Raw genomic sequence first — 13,806 nt, forward strand, 5'->3', positions numbered from 1 at the left:
ATCCACATACGTTTTGAATGTAGTGAGGTTTCACTGCAAAAACTTGCATTTAAGGAAGTGCCTGGCACAATGCTTTAAAGGTTACACAGCCCCCTGGAGCTGCCTTTCCAACGTTACCCTAGTTGTGAGCTTGCATCAGCTGTTTGAAAGTAATTGCTATGTGACCTTGTTTGATTACCTTTTGAGGTAGGAGAGAGTTAATCCTATTCCGTTGAGCTGCAAAGCCACAGCTTGAAATAATGAACAACCATCTGCATTCTGACTCATTTCCTTGGCACTTAAGTTAGTGGGTAACTCACTACTCAACAATTGCCGTTGCTTCTTTTCTCTTTCAACTTGATTCAATATGTAAGACTCTATCCAGTACTTGTCAAAATCAACTGACAACCAGCCCAAAGGTTAATGTACTATTAGCAGATAGTATAAATAAGAATAGAAAATGGCAAATGACTTTGTTGTTCTCATGATGTTCCTATTCATATGGGGGCATGGGCAACTTTGGGTTAAATTTACCCCCTTTCCTTTTTTCATTTATTTCTGTTCACTCCATTTGAATGCCCAGATTTTACACCAAGAATAAAGGTGAGGCTAATAGTGCTCATTGTTATTATGGAGAAAATTTTACAGCAGCTTCTGGGATCTGCGCATGTTCGATTAAATGCGGGAACCCACATGTTGTAGTCCCATTTGCCCTGCTCCTCCAGAGGCTACCCATACTTGTACCTGATAGGATCAGCATTGGAAACCTCAAAAAGGCATGAAGTTACGGTACTCACATTTAGCCCATGCCCCCATATGAACAGTAATACCATGAGAGCAAGAAAGTAATTTCCCATTTTCTATTCTTATTTGTGGTACTTACCAACTAAAGAAAAAGCTACTGCTGGGGCATTCAGGCGTAAGTGAATTTTTAATGGTGTGATAAGCCTTATTTACTACCGAGCAACATCGCTGGCACTAAAAATTTAATATTACATGAGTGGAGTCTCATTCCTTCAACATTTAATTATTGTTGGAGACACTTTAAAAACATGAAATTTTCCTTCACTTTTTGTACCTCTTTTATGTCTCTTATCCCGTCTTTCTTTCCCTCTCTTAATTTCATTTTTGTGCTATACATGATTTTGCAATGAACTAAATAATATAATTTATTAGATTTATCAGACTCTGCATGTGTCTTTAGTGATTCTTCAACCTGATTGTTTGAAGAGATATGCTGTTACATTGGAGCTGGGAGTAACTCAAGATGATTTGACCTCTAATTTCTCCCCCATGACTGGGAACTTGCAGTGCAAAGGATCAGAATCTGTAAGCAGACACTTGTACAAATTCTCTCTTAGAAAAATAGAGACTCAATGAACCCATGCAAAAATATTCAATTCGGAATGTAACAAATAGCAAATAGGAAGGAGCCATGAAATTTTTTTCTGCATTTGTTCATGGCATGTAAGCATCTCTTGTAAGGCCAGCATTTAATGCCCACCCCTAATTTCCCTTGAGATGGTGGTGGTGAGCCACTCTCTTGAACGGCTGCAGCCCGTGTGGTGTAGGTACATCCACAGCGCTGTTAAAAAGGAAGTTCCAGGATTTTAATCCAGCGACACTTAAAGTGTGGCGATTTCTTCCTAAGTCGGGGTGGTGTATTTTACTTGAAGCAGCAGAAATGTGATTTTTAATCACTTTTAAATGAAGTTAGAAAAAGTTGCTTTGGCTCAATTAATGGACAGAATTTTGCCCTCGTCAGGTGGGCTCGGCGAGGGCAAGCCGGAGCGGTCGGGAAGCTGCCAGCAATCGGGCCGTGGCCATGATGCAGCGCTGCCTGTGTTGGGGAAGGTGGGGAGGAGGGCAAGCGCGCAAGTTTGCGCATATGTGCGAGTGCATGCAATGAAAGCTCCCTGAGGCAGTGTTAAAACTTTCATTTAATTTTTAATTTCTGTTGGAAACCTCCTCCCGCCTGTGGATGGGGTTTCCTACGAAATCCAAAGACCGCTTGGCCTTTTGGGCCTGCTCGCCAACTGTAAGGTTGGATGGGCAGTGAAAAATGTCATTTAATTGGTACTTTAATGGAATTAATAGGCCTGTTAATTGTCAGTGGACGCGCTGCTGACTCCCACACTGACCAAAACATCGCACGTCATTTTACACTCGTTCAGGTCGGGTACACGTCCCCCTTGATGAGTGAAAAATTCTAGCCAATAAGTATCCAACGTTAGGGGGCACAAAATTGGAAGTTAATGCCTCAAATTTCCAATTCTTCTCTTTGTCTTTAAATCTTTCACAGCCTCACCTTTCTCTATCTCTGTAATCCTCTCCAGCCCAACAACCAATTCCAAACTCTGTTCCTCTGACTCAAACTTCATCTGCTCCCTTCACACCATCACTGACGCTTTCAGCAACCTATGTCCTCTGGGCTTCTCATGCTGAATTCCAGCATTTCAGTCTCCTCCTGTGACCCTCCTTCACACCTACTTCTTTGAGAAAAGCTTTTGGTCACCCCTGTTAATCTCTACTGCCTTGCTCAGCTTCCTTTCTCCTCTGGTCTCTGTGAGGTGCTTTGGGATATGTTTCTGCAATCAACATGCCAAATGAATGAAAATTGTATTTGCTTCTTACTACAACTCGGCAAACCCTGCCTGTGTGAACATCAGGTGATTGGGGTCAGCTTCAACATCTCCTCGTCCCATCACCACTTCTCCCCACCCAACCCGAACATATACCCAGTCAAACAGCTTGCTAGCCCTCACACATGAATAATGGCCAGTTAGTTAAGGTGCACAATGGCCAGCATTGCTCCTCAACTGCTCCCCAGTCACTGTGTCCAGGAAAGGAAAAAGCGGAGGATGAGTGATGAGAAAAATAATTTTAAAAAATAGATACTGCCATGGATTTGGTATTGCTTTTCTTAAAATCTTCATCCACAATTTCATCACTACATTTGAAAAACTGCATGGCTAATTTTCCTAGAAGATGCTGTTTTGAGTGTTGTTTATTTAGCAGTGTTCTCGCATGGTACCTACCAAAAATGACATAACCATTGGCTTTTCAACTTAGCCTTAGTGTGTTTTCAAGTCAAAATGCTATTTTAAACTGTGATTTTCATAAGCAGTGGACTCTAACAAATCAAATATTTAACGTGTAGGAGGGGACATACTGCATTATTGCTCGAACACTTCAGTGCCTTGATGGCTTGATTGATGGCTTTCATCCAGCTTTCCATCTCCGCAGGACTATCTGCCTGTTTACAGAAAACAAAATACAAAGACCAAATTATTTCATCTTCAATTGCACACTCAAAGAAAGAGCTCACAAACTGACTTAATTCAATAACCCTTTTGGTTCCGTGGATCAACACACTTTGCACAGTTACACTTAGTTTTCACCTTTGGTCAATTTCTGAGTTATGATGACCAATATTGCCTATAAAGCACTTCATGATGTCCTGAGATCATGAAAGGTGCTGTATAAATGCAAGTTCCTTCTTTTTCAGAGCTATCTTTGTGATAAACCTCTCTGTGACATACAATCACTTTCAATTCTGATGGATTTATAGGAACAGACATGGCCATTTAGTAGGCCTGTTCCACACAGTGAGTTTTAATATAAGTGAGGAACATCTATGTGCTATTTTTAGAGTGGGAAAAACTGAATAAGCCAGAAGTCTGAATTAATATATTTTCATAGAACATCACAATCGTCATTTTAGTTTATATGATTTCAAGTTTAACAAGAAAATACTAAATGAAATAATTTGAAATTAAGAGCAGTGAACAGTCTGACACATTATTTATTCTCAATGTTCCAATGTATTTAAGGGACCAAAAAGAAATCTGCATCAATAGCGTTCTGCTCTGTGAATTAATGTATTTTATCTCTTGTACAGTTACATTCATTTTACAGCATTAATTAACCTAATTTCACAGCCTCATCAAACTTCCAGTTGTCTCGACTAATATTTATCTCTCAATCAACATCACAACAACAGATTATCACAGGGTTTTGTAAATATTGGTTTGGTACTTCTGTGTATTTGGCATTTGTGCATTTTAGTTGAATTGCAGATCAGCTGGACACATCAGTGTTACCACTGGAACATTAAAAGTGTTAGATTCCTCAAGTGTGATCAAGAGAATAATATCTCGTATTGACAATGAAAAAATTCTTAATATTGAAAGACACAGAATGAGTTAATTGTAGTCATGCTGCTAGAAATTTCTGGCCATGTGGTGTTCTGTGCCTGCCAGGAAATGGCATTGCTGATCTTTGGAAATCAAGCTTTAAATAGAGTGACTGCTGCTGAATGTGGTCTCCCTCAGGAACTTTCATTTAGGATACACCCACCCACACTATTCCGGTCACTAGAATTGGCCTTTTTTTGCACTGAAATTCAACAGCCCTGTCCAAGGCTCTTGAAGATGCAGTTTCTGAAAAAAAAAAGTCATGAGGTTTTTAGAGTGAAGCACAGGTACAATGATACAATTATAGTGCAGAACTGCATCCTGAAGAGCTTCAGCAAACCCAGCTGCTTCTCCTGTGCTGCAGGACCAGCGCTATTTGCATGATGGTTTTGACTACAGCTGGACCCACTTGAAAATAATGTGCGAGCAGTGACTGTTCTGCTCGGGCTGGTGTCTTCCCCAGTGAAGAGCACAAGCATTTCAACTAACCGGCAGCTAAGTTCTGGGCCATCTCTACCTTCAACCACAGGCTACTTAGCATTTGTGGTGCAGTTGGAGGCAGAGCCGGCGATATAGATATGGACTGAAGCCATCCATCTGGATAGTGGGCATTACCTTTACTGGCAGGAATGCTGCTGACTTTTGATATATATGAACCATAAATAATTGGCTGGTATGTAGATTAAGGCCCAGAATTGAACCCGGAACACTGTTCAAAGCAAGCTCTACTAGCTCTTGTCTCCTAGATTCTGCTTCCTTGTGCAGCTTTGTTCCTGGCTGTTTTATATCTTGGCTGTTTAAATCTAGTTCGGTCAAACAATCGGGAATGGGAATGGGGCCACCAAAAACGTTGCTTTCCCTGCAGGCCCCACCAGAAGCAGCATCCAGTTGTTGGTGACTCCTATTCACAACAGAACATCCAACAGCTGTCACCCAAAAAAAGGTCCAAGAATGAAGCAAAAAGCAAAAGGAGTTAGGGAAAAGGAAGAGCGACAGAGACTAAGATGACTCATTTTTCAGTTACGAAGCATTTTGGAACATGCAGAAGCATAGAAACTAAAGGCAATCAGGTGCATGTGGTGGGAGAACACATGGGGCAGAATTTTCCTCCCTTGGGGGGGGAGGAGGGGGGGGGGGGAAGGAGTGGAGTTTAGGAGCGGGTGTCAAGGCGCGCCTCCAATGCCGCCATTTTACATGGGCGGGCCAATTAAAGCCCGCCCAGTGTGACATCCGCAAGGAAGCACTATGCGCTCCTTGTGCGGTGGGGGGTTGTGGTGGGGAAGGATCCCTAAGCGAAAGAGCGCACTCATCCCCCTGAGGCTAAGTGCTGCCTCAGGGAGATCAGCGCCAAATTTAAAAGTGTTAACAACAGAAAAAAAAAATCCCCAGACATGTCCCCTCATGTGATACTGTCATTAACACTTTTATTAAAAATTGAAGCACCTACATGAAACCTCATCCCGCCCGTGGGTGAAGTTTCATGCTTTTCTCAATGCCCACCAGAGCTCACTGACCTTGAGGTTGGACGGGCATGGTCCACTAAGTAGTGTAATTACTTTGTCAATGGCCTCAAGTGGCTGTTGACAGGTCGGCGGGTGCACAGCTGATTCTGCTGTGCCCCCCGCCTTCCTGAAAATTGAAATGAGGCGGGATGACGTTGGGAGTTCTGCCAGATGTCATCCCGCATCGGCAAGCGGGCCCCACCCCCTGCTCGCTGACCGGGAAATCCTGGCCATGGATTCTATGGTTAGCAAGATTGCCCTGTGCTGCTGCTGCCGCCCCCCCCCCCCCCACAATTTCAGTAACCATGGTAATCATCTACTTTGATATAGTTAAAAGGATTTTTTACATGAATTTTGCTTAAGGCATTTGGATTTATTTTATGAAATCATTAAGAGAAAAATGACAATACAGTTAAGGGAGAGACCATTTTTTTCTGATTTATGTCAAGGAAGATTAACTAGCAATTTACAAAAAAAAATGTGAAAAACACCCTTTATGACGTTCAACTTCCTCATTCTATTGTACAACAGTGCAACTTGGTGGTAGCAAAAGGATGTACAGCACAAGGAGAGATTTGTGGCATGTTCATGCAGTTCGCTTCTCTACCATCACATGGTGCTGTTGCACTTTGTGGACCAGATCTTCTGAGGACTAGTGTAATAGTTACAAAGCAGCATCTTTTAATATCAAACAAAGTGGGGGATTTACTTCTGGCTGTCAAATATCTGCTGAAAACACTTTCGGTTGCTTCATGCTTATAAAACACAAAGAAACGTAACAGTGGAGCAGTGAGTGAGTGTTGTTTTATTGGAGATACTAGAATTTGGATAAGATGTAATATTGGAGGAGGCCCTGTCTGCCCCTTCAGGTGGATTGTTCAAAGAACAGCCCAGAACTCTTGAGGGGGGTGACATGATAAAGGTCTTCAAGATTATAAAAGGGTAGATGTTTCCACTTGCGGGAGCAACCAGAACTTGGGCCATGAATAGAAGAGTCACTCATAAATCCACCAGGAATTTCAGGAGAAATTTCTTGACCCAGAGAGTGGCAAGGATGTGCCACTAGCTACCACAGGGAATACTTGAGGTGAATAGCATTGATGCATTTAAGGGGAAGCCAGATAAGCATATGAGGGAGAAAGGAATAAAAGGTTATATTGATGGGGTTTAATGAAAAAGGGCAGGTGGAGGCTAATGTGGAGCATAAACACTGGCATGGACCAGCTGGGCTGAACAGCCTGTTTGTGTGATATAAATACCATGTCGTGCTATGTAGCACTTAAGAGCAGGGGAGATTTCCCAGTGCTCCAGTCAGCACTCACCCCTTAATCAAGACCAAAAGAGAGATAAACTGATGTCTTGTTCATTTTCCCTTTGTGGAACTTAGCAAAAATTGGCTGTTTGAGTTTGCTTACATAACAACATATGGTCCTCCTTGACTGTAATTCCTTGGCATTTTGGGATTTGTTGAGGATGTAGAAAGTGCTATGTCACTGCTAACTTCTTTAACAGCTATATTGGAACTGCAGCTGGGTCATTCTGACATTTTTTCTGTTCAGGGCCATTGAACGTGAGAAGGGAACTCGGGCGCGCCTTCCTCAATTAAAGGATGAGATACTAGGAGTGAAGGCCTCAGAAGCTGACAGTATAAATGGGTTAAAAAGATGTACTTATGGAAAGGGAAGTGAGAGACAGGTAGGATTGTTTCCTCAAACAAGGATCAATTTATCATGGCTCTGAAAGAATTTCACTCAATACCATTATTTTGGCATATTGTATATTATCAAGCAGTGCGTTAAGTTACAATTCAATGCACATTATTTAACAACAATACAACTTATCTTTACACGAGTCCACAAATGGGACCATTTAGTGAAAGAGATAAAAACATTAGTTAAAGGACAGCCCCCCATTTACTTGGATATAGTAGAAGGAAATGTGTTTAATTTAACTAATTTTGCATAAGGTATTGGGAATAAATGTATAGACTTATTTCATCAACCCACTGAACTCTAGCAGACGGCACTTAGAAAGGAATACATGGGATAGTCTGTGCACACAGGAACAATGCAATGTGCAGGGGTAATTTGGCATTGGCTCCTGGGTCAAGGGATATCAAGAATCTTTTGACTATGGTGATGGGGGTTGTAGTTTTGGGGCACTGCATTTCATTGTGTCTAAGTGCAGGACTGGTCATATCCAGTTCCATGGGTGATGTCATACGGACTCGAAACGTTAACTGTGTTCTTCTCCGCAGAAGCTGTCAGACCTGCTGAGTTTTTCCAGGTATTTTTATTTTTGTTCTGAATCAGGCTGCTTAGGTTCCGTGGGCCTCCAGGAATTATCTCGAGACTACCCAGTACTTCCCAAGCTTCAGGGAATGTATTGGAGACAAAAGTCCAGCAATCACACTTTTAAATTGCCATATGCCAGAAATAGTCCACCCCAGTCTCTTTTAGGGAGGCTTCTGTCCATCACAGAGGGGTGGCTGGAACACCAGCACATTGCCACCAACGGTGCTGGTTGTACCAGCCTGCATACTATGGGGAAATATTGAAGCTGGACTTAGGTATCTAGTATATAGGGTTAGGTCACAGATCAGCCACAATCTCATGGAACGACAGAGGAGGGGCTAAAATCCCCTACTCCTGCTCTCTAATGTACTGCTAAATGGCTGATAGGAGCTCATCACATAGGACACGATATCATGTGCACAGCCTGCAGCCATTCTGCCTTTTGTCTCTCAGGGGGAGTGGTGTTTTTGGGCCAGATTGTAGTCTGTTTTATCTTGGACCTCACACACTCTGCCTAGTAGAGAGTCTGGGTGACGTTTTGTCTGATGGGTGTCGAAAGAGCAACACTGGTTCTCTGTTAAAGAGTTGAGCCAGATTGGTGTTGCCTTTGTTGTGCTTGGAATCCACCTATGATGAATACAACTGGAAACCCCCTGTTGTCAAAGTTTGCGGAATGGACCAGAAAGTTCTGAGGGAATTTTGAGGGGATACAGGACCTTGTGAGGTGGGTTGTATTACTCCTTATCATGTGATATTCTTGTGCACCTATCTGTCATTTCTGGGGGGCAGGGAATTGGCTGGGAAGCCCATTTGGGACAAGTCAGGTTCCAGCCTGTAATTTTATGGGTTTGGGCTGCTGATCAGATGGGTTTAAGATTGAGAATGGGTAGCCCTGGTTTTTTTTTGCTTGCTCTAAGCTGCAGGCACCGAGATCTCAGGATGGCTGCAAACAGCAAATTACTCTCAGAACATTTTAGTGTCTTGGTGTCATTTAGAAGCAGACTCAGAGATTCTGTCTTACGTCAGACCTCTCAACAGAAGCTAGCAACTGGAAATGAATTTGATCTGGCCGATTAAGTACATAACTGTGGAGTGCATATAAACTTACTTAAACGCATAAATTGACCAACCACTTCCCTTGAACTAGTGTTTTCGTTTTAAGCCACAAGACTACTGTTCAGCTGACAAAAAAATACATCATCAAAAGGCTTTGCATATAGACAGGAGTGACGGAGCATCTGGCGTTAGGTAACTGACCAGCTAAAATTATAAGAAGTTTTATGGTCCTTTCAATAACTTGCAACTGTGCAGCGAGAACAACTTTACATTTTCCAACTAAACAGATTCACGCTCTGATCACAGAGTGCAGCACAGGAACAGTGGGCCAAGTAACTTCCGTCTGTGCTGTGATATTTTCTGATTCTCTTAACTCAGATCACAGCAGGGTGCAGCTGTGAATTGTTGATGCTGTCAGTCAGAGCATGGGTTCTCTCACCTTATGGATTGGTGTTAGAAATGATCATGGAAGCTGACTCTAAACTTTGCTGAAAAAGCACTGATCTCATTAAGTTTGATCGCTCAATACTTTGAGTTCATTCCTGTCTCATTTTTGTTGTTTTCATACATGGATTGCCTTGTGTTTTCAGTTGGTCTCAGTCAGAGTTAAATGCACTCAGGTGTTAATTCCAATAGTTGCATGTTGAGGAAGAATGAGTCTGAAGCTAGCCTGTACATTAATGCGGGTTTATTTCCAAGATAGCAAAGTGAGGTCACAGACTCCCAGTTCCTCCCAGACACCCAGAATGATCTGGCTGAGAAACTCTTGCAATGATTCCCTAATCCTTTCCCAATTGGGGACAGCTGTGCTTCATTACCAACTTAAAGCATGAATTCAACTGCAGCACAAATTCAACAGAAACATCAGGTACCCAGGTAGAACAATATTTTTGAAAGATTTACCTGAATGTAGAAAGTTCGAGACGTTGTGACTATTTCAAACAAATTATCCCTCATCAGTGCTTGACTGTGGGGAAAAAAAAGACAAAATAAGTTAAGATGAAGAGTGAGAGAGTGTGTTTTACTTTCATCAAAGCAAAGCCAGAAAATGTTGAGTTCTGGAATAGTGTAATAATTGGATAAGATTAATTTATAGAACTTCTCCAACAAGGAATTTCATTTACCTGCAGCTACAGTTTTGGGCTTTTTGTATATCCTTAAGCGGTATTGCTCGAAGTGGTTCTTTTTCCTGAAAAGGCATTATTTAAATATCAGTTCTGAATGTAACAATAAGATGTCCTTTTTCAAATACATGCCTAAATCCTTTTTGTTTGCAGTAAATGCATGGCATTTTTAGGGGTAGGGTAATGTAATAGTTATGCTACTGGGCAAGTAAATCCAGAGGGGAGGACTGTTAGCCCAGAAATATGCACTGGAACATTATGTCTGGGACATAAAATAGGTTATGTGTCTAGCCCAAAACAAAAACAGAATTACCTGGAAAAACTCAGCAGGTCTGGCAGCATCGGCGGAGAAGAAAAGAGTTGACGTTTCGAGTCCTCATGACCCTTCGACAGAACTTGAGTTCGAGTCCATCAAAAGATGATCTGCTTCTATCACTGCTTGTTTGTCGCTACAACCACACCAACCCCCTCCACCTCTCTGTCTCTCTATCTCTCCGCCCCCCACACACACACCTTAAACCAGCTTATATTTCAGCTCTTTCCTGGACTCGAACTCAAGTTCTGTCGAAGGGTCATGAGGACTCGAAACGTCAACTCTTTTCTTCTCCGCCGATGCTGCCAGACCTGCTGAGTTTTTCCAGGTAATTCTGTTTTTGTTTTGGATTTCCAGCATCCGCAGTTTTTTTGTTTTTATCTATGTGTCTAGCCCACCACCCGAGCTGACCCCAATAGTAGCATGGCAAATCCCCCACCCAACCATGGCCTTCAAGCCAGGGGATCAACCCAGGTTCAACAAAAAGTGCAGGAGAGTTGCCTAGAGCAGCACCAGGCATACCTAAAAGGTGATGTCACCCTTGTGAAGCTACAGTGCAGGACTACTTGCATGGCAAAAGGTAGAAGTCACGCTCAATAGACAGAGCTAAACGATCCTATTACCAATGGATCAGACCTAAGCTCTGTAGTCCTGCCACATCCAGTTGTGAATGGCGATGGACAATTAAACAACTAAATGGAGGAGAAGGCACCACAAATATCCCTGTCCTCCATGATGGGTGAGCCAACATACCAGTGCAAAAGATAAGGCTGAAGCATTTGCCACAATCTTCAGCCAGAAGTGCCAGTCTTCAGCCAATTCAATTCACTCCACATGATATCAGGAAATGGCTGAAGGCACTGGATACTGCAAAGACTATGGGCCCTGACAATATTCCAGTAATAGTACTGAAGACATGCACTCCAGAACTAGCTGTGCTCTTAGCCAAGCTGTTCCAGTACAGCCACAACATTGGCATCTACCCGGCAATATGGAAAATTGCCCAGGTATGTCCTGTTCACAAAAAGCGGGACATATCCAACCCAGCCAATTATCACCCCATCAGTCTAATCTCAATCATCAGCAAAGTGATGGAAGGTGTGGTCGACAGTGCTATGAGGGGGCACTTACTCAACAACAATCTGCTCACTGACATTCAGATTGAATTCCACCAGGACCATTCAGCGCCAGACCTGATTACAACCTTGGTCCAAACATGATAAAAAGAGCTAAACTCAAGCGATGAGGTGAGCGTGACTGCCTCTGACATCAAGGTCACACTTGGCATCAACTTGGCAAAACTGAAGTCGATGGGCCTCAGGGGGGAAAACTCTCCACTGGTTGGAGTCAGACCTAACACAAAGGAAGATGGCTCTGGTGAAGATCAATCAGCTTAGCCCTAGGACATCATTGAAGGAGGTCCCCAGGGTAGCATCCTAGCCCAAACGTCTTCAGCTACCCTCCCCACTCCCTTTCTCCTTAGGCTCCAGGATCCCTCCACACTCTCAAACCTGGGACTTAGGTTCCTGGGCCAGCCATCCATCTTCTTAATGTTCCTTCTTGCAGTCCTGGCAGTGCCTGATGCTGAGCTCTGGCACTGCCATGATTGCTGGAGCTGCCTACCAATCAGATTGGTCAGCAGCTCTCCAGTGCAGGACTGCCTCCCACTCAGGGGTGGAAGTCCCAATCTTAACACACTTCGGACAGGCTAAAGTGGTTATGGCATCAGGGCAGGCTTCTCCCAGGTGTGTCAGCTTCCAGCCAACTTTCCTTTTGGGGGCAGGGAGGGAGGGGTGGTGGTGAGCAGTCCGTCCCCGCTCTTCTGCTCCCCCTTCCGTAAAATGCCCATGAGTTCAAATCCCAGCATGACAGCTGGGGAATTTAAATTCTGTTTATTAAATAAAGCTTGAATAAGAAGCTAGTATTAGTAATTTGACCATGCAACAATCAGATCACAGTAAAACTCAACCGGTTAACTAATGTCCTTGAAGGAAGGCACTCTGTCATATTTACCTGGTCTGGCCTATATATTACTCCAGACCCACAGCAGTGTGGTTGCCTCGTGACTGCTCTTGGAAACAGCTGAGCAAGCTCACTGCCACCTTCTAAAAGATAGTTAGGGATGGGCAATAAATGCCATGAACAAATTTTTTTAAAAATCCCCACCAAGTTAGCAGAGCGTCAACACTTCCAGCAGAACGAAAGATACAACGAGCATTCCTGCTTCTACCTGCTATCCAGTGATCCTATTGGAAAGTCGCCATGCTAGGAATTGGGTGGAGGGCAACTGGACTCAGCTTTAAAGTCTCGTCGTGAGGACATTCGCTCTCTAAGCTCACAATGGGCATTTGAGTATTGGGGTATTGTTTGCGCCCATGGAACCACACCCTGATTTAATTCGCTCCACTCGGACGGGCAAAAGGAGGAAAGGACAAAATCAAAATGACTAATGTCATATCTAGAATTCATCAAAAACAAAAACTAATGCTTAATTAATAGAAGTCTGTGACGAGCCATTCCACGGGCTCTATTTTTGAACACATGCTGTGAAACTATTTATATTTAGAAAGACATTTCAGTCAAGCACAGTACGAAGGCAAAAAGAATGCTTTCAGGAACTAGCTTCATCAGGTGGACATGACAAAGCCTTCCTCTTTCTCGTGGCACGATGTTGTCACTAAAACTAAAACTCCTGTCCTGAAGCAGGATTAACCGCAGCTTCGAAAATCCTTTTTTGAAATCATTTATGAGTGGTTTACAGAGGGGTGATTCATACAGGGATCGTCCTTTAACAATAAAAGAAAGAGTTTCAAGAATTAAAATAATTTTCCTTGTTGCTTTGTTTACTTCAGTTGATCTTCAATTGTTACAGATTTTTTGATTTAATCAGTGAGTCCTGAAGATATATAACAGGACAGGGGGTAATGACATTGAAGGGAAGCTGCAGTGGCCTTTCAGGAAGTTGAATTAATTGAGATGAAGGAGATGAGCCAAGCATCAACCATTTGGTTTTGTATTTCATTCCCTCACAGTAACACTCAGGAACTATTTGATACTACTGCTCTCAATCTTATCAATCATTCACTGTGTCTTCTTCTCTTCCAGCTTCATTGGAACGGAAAGAGACCATTTAGCTGCTGCACCACCCCCTCCACTTCTGAACCTGTTCTGCCACTCAGTGGGATTATGGCTAATCTGTGTGCTAACTCTTTCATTCCAGAAAAGGCAGTGGGCCCTGCTGGAGTGTTCCTTGGACACTGCCAGCCCTCCTGTAACTCTTCCAATTCACTGAGTGTCATTAGGTTATTTGACTTAAGGAGCAGTGCAGCAAACTCCAATCCT

The 13,806-nt window shown here is 43.0% G+C and overlaps 1 protein-coding gene across 1 annotated transcript in view; it reads right to left on the reverse strand.

The window, feature by feature from the left end:
* Positions 1 to 13,806, reverse strand: part of LOC121290111 (pleckstrin homology domain-containing family A member 2-like) — a 105,370-nt gene that overhangs the window by 2,975 nt on the left and 88,589 nt on the right. The window contains exons 9-11 of the mRNA XM_041210295.1: positions 10,152 to 10,216; positions 9,931 to 9,994; positions 3,152 to 3,235 (exon numbers count right to left, since the gene is read on the reverse strand). Of these exons, the coding sequence (XP_041066229.1) occupies positions 3,152 to 3,235; positions 9,931 to 9,994; positions 10,152 to 10,216 (213 nt within the window). The remainder of the gene's footprint in view (positions 1 to 3,151; positions 3,236 to 9,930; positions 9,995 to 10,151; positions 10,217 to 13,806) is intronic.

Source organism: Carcharodon carcharias, chromosome 17 (assembly GCF_017639515.1).
Source record: "Carcharodon carcharias isolate sCarCar2 chromosome 17, sCarCar2.pri, whole genome shotgun sequence".
In the NCBI taxonomy this organism is placed as follows: domain Eukaryota; kingdom Metazoa; phylum Chordata; class Chondrichthyes; order Lamniformes; family Lamnidae; genus Carcharodon; species Carcharodon carcharias.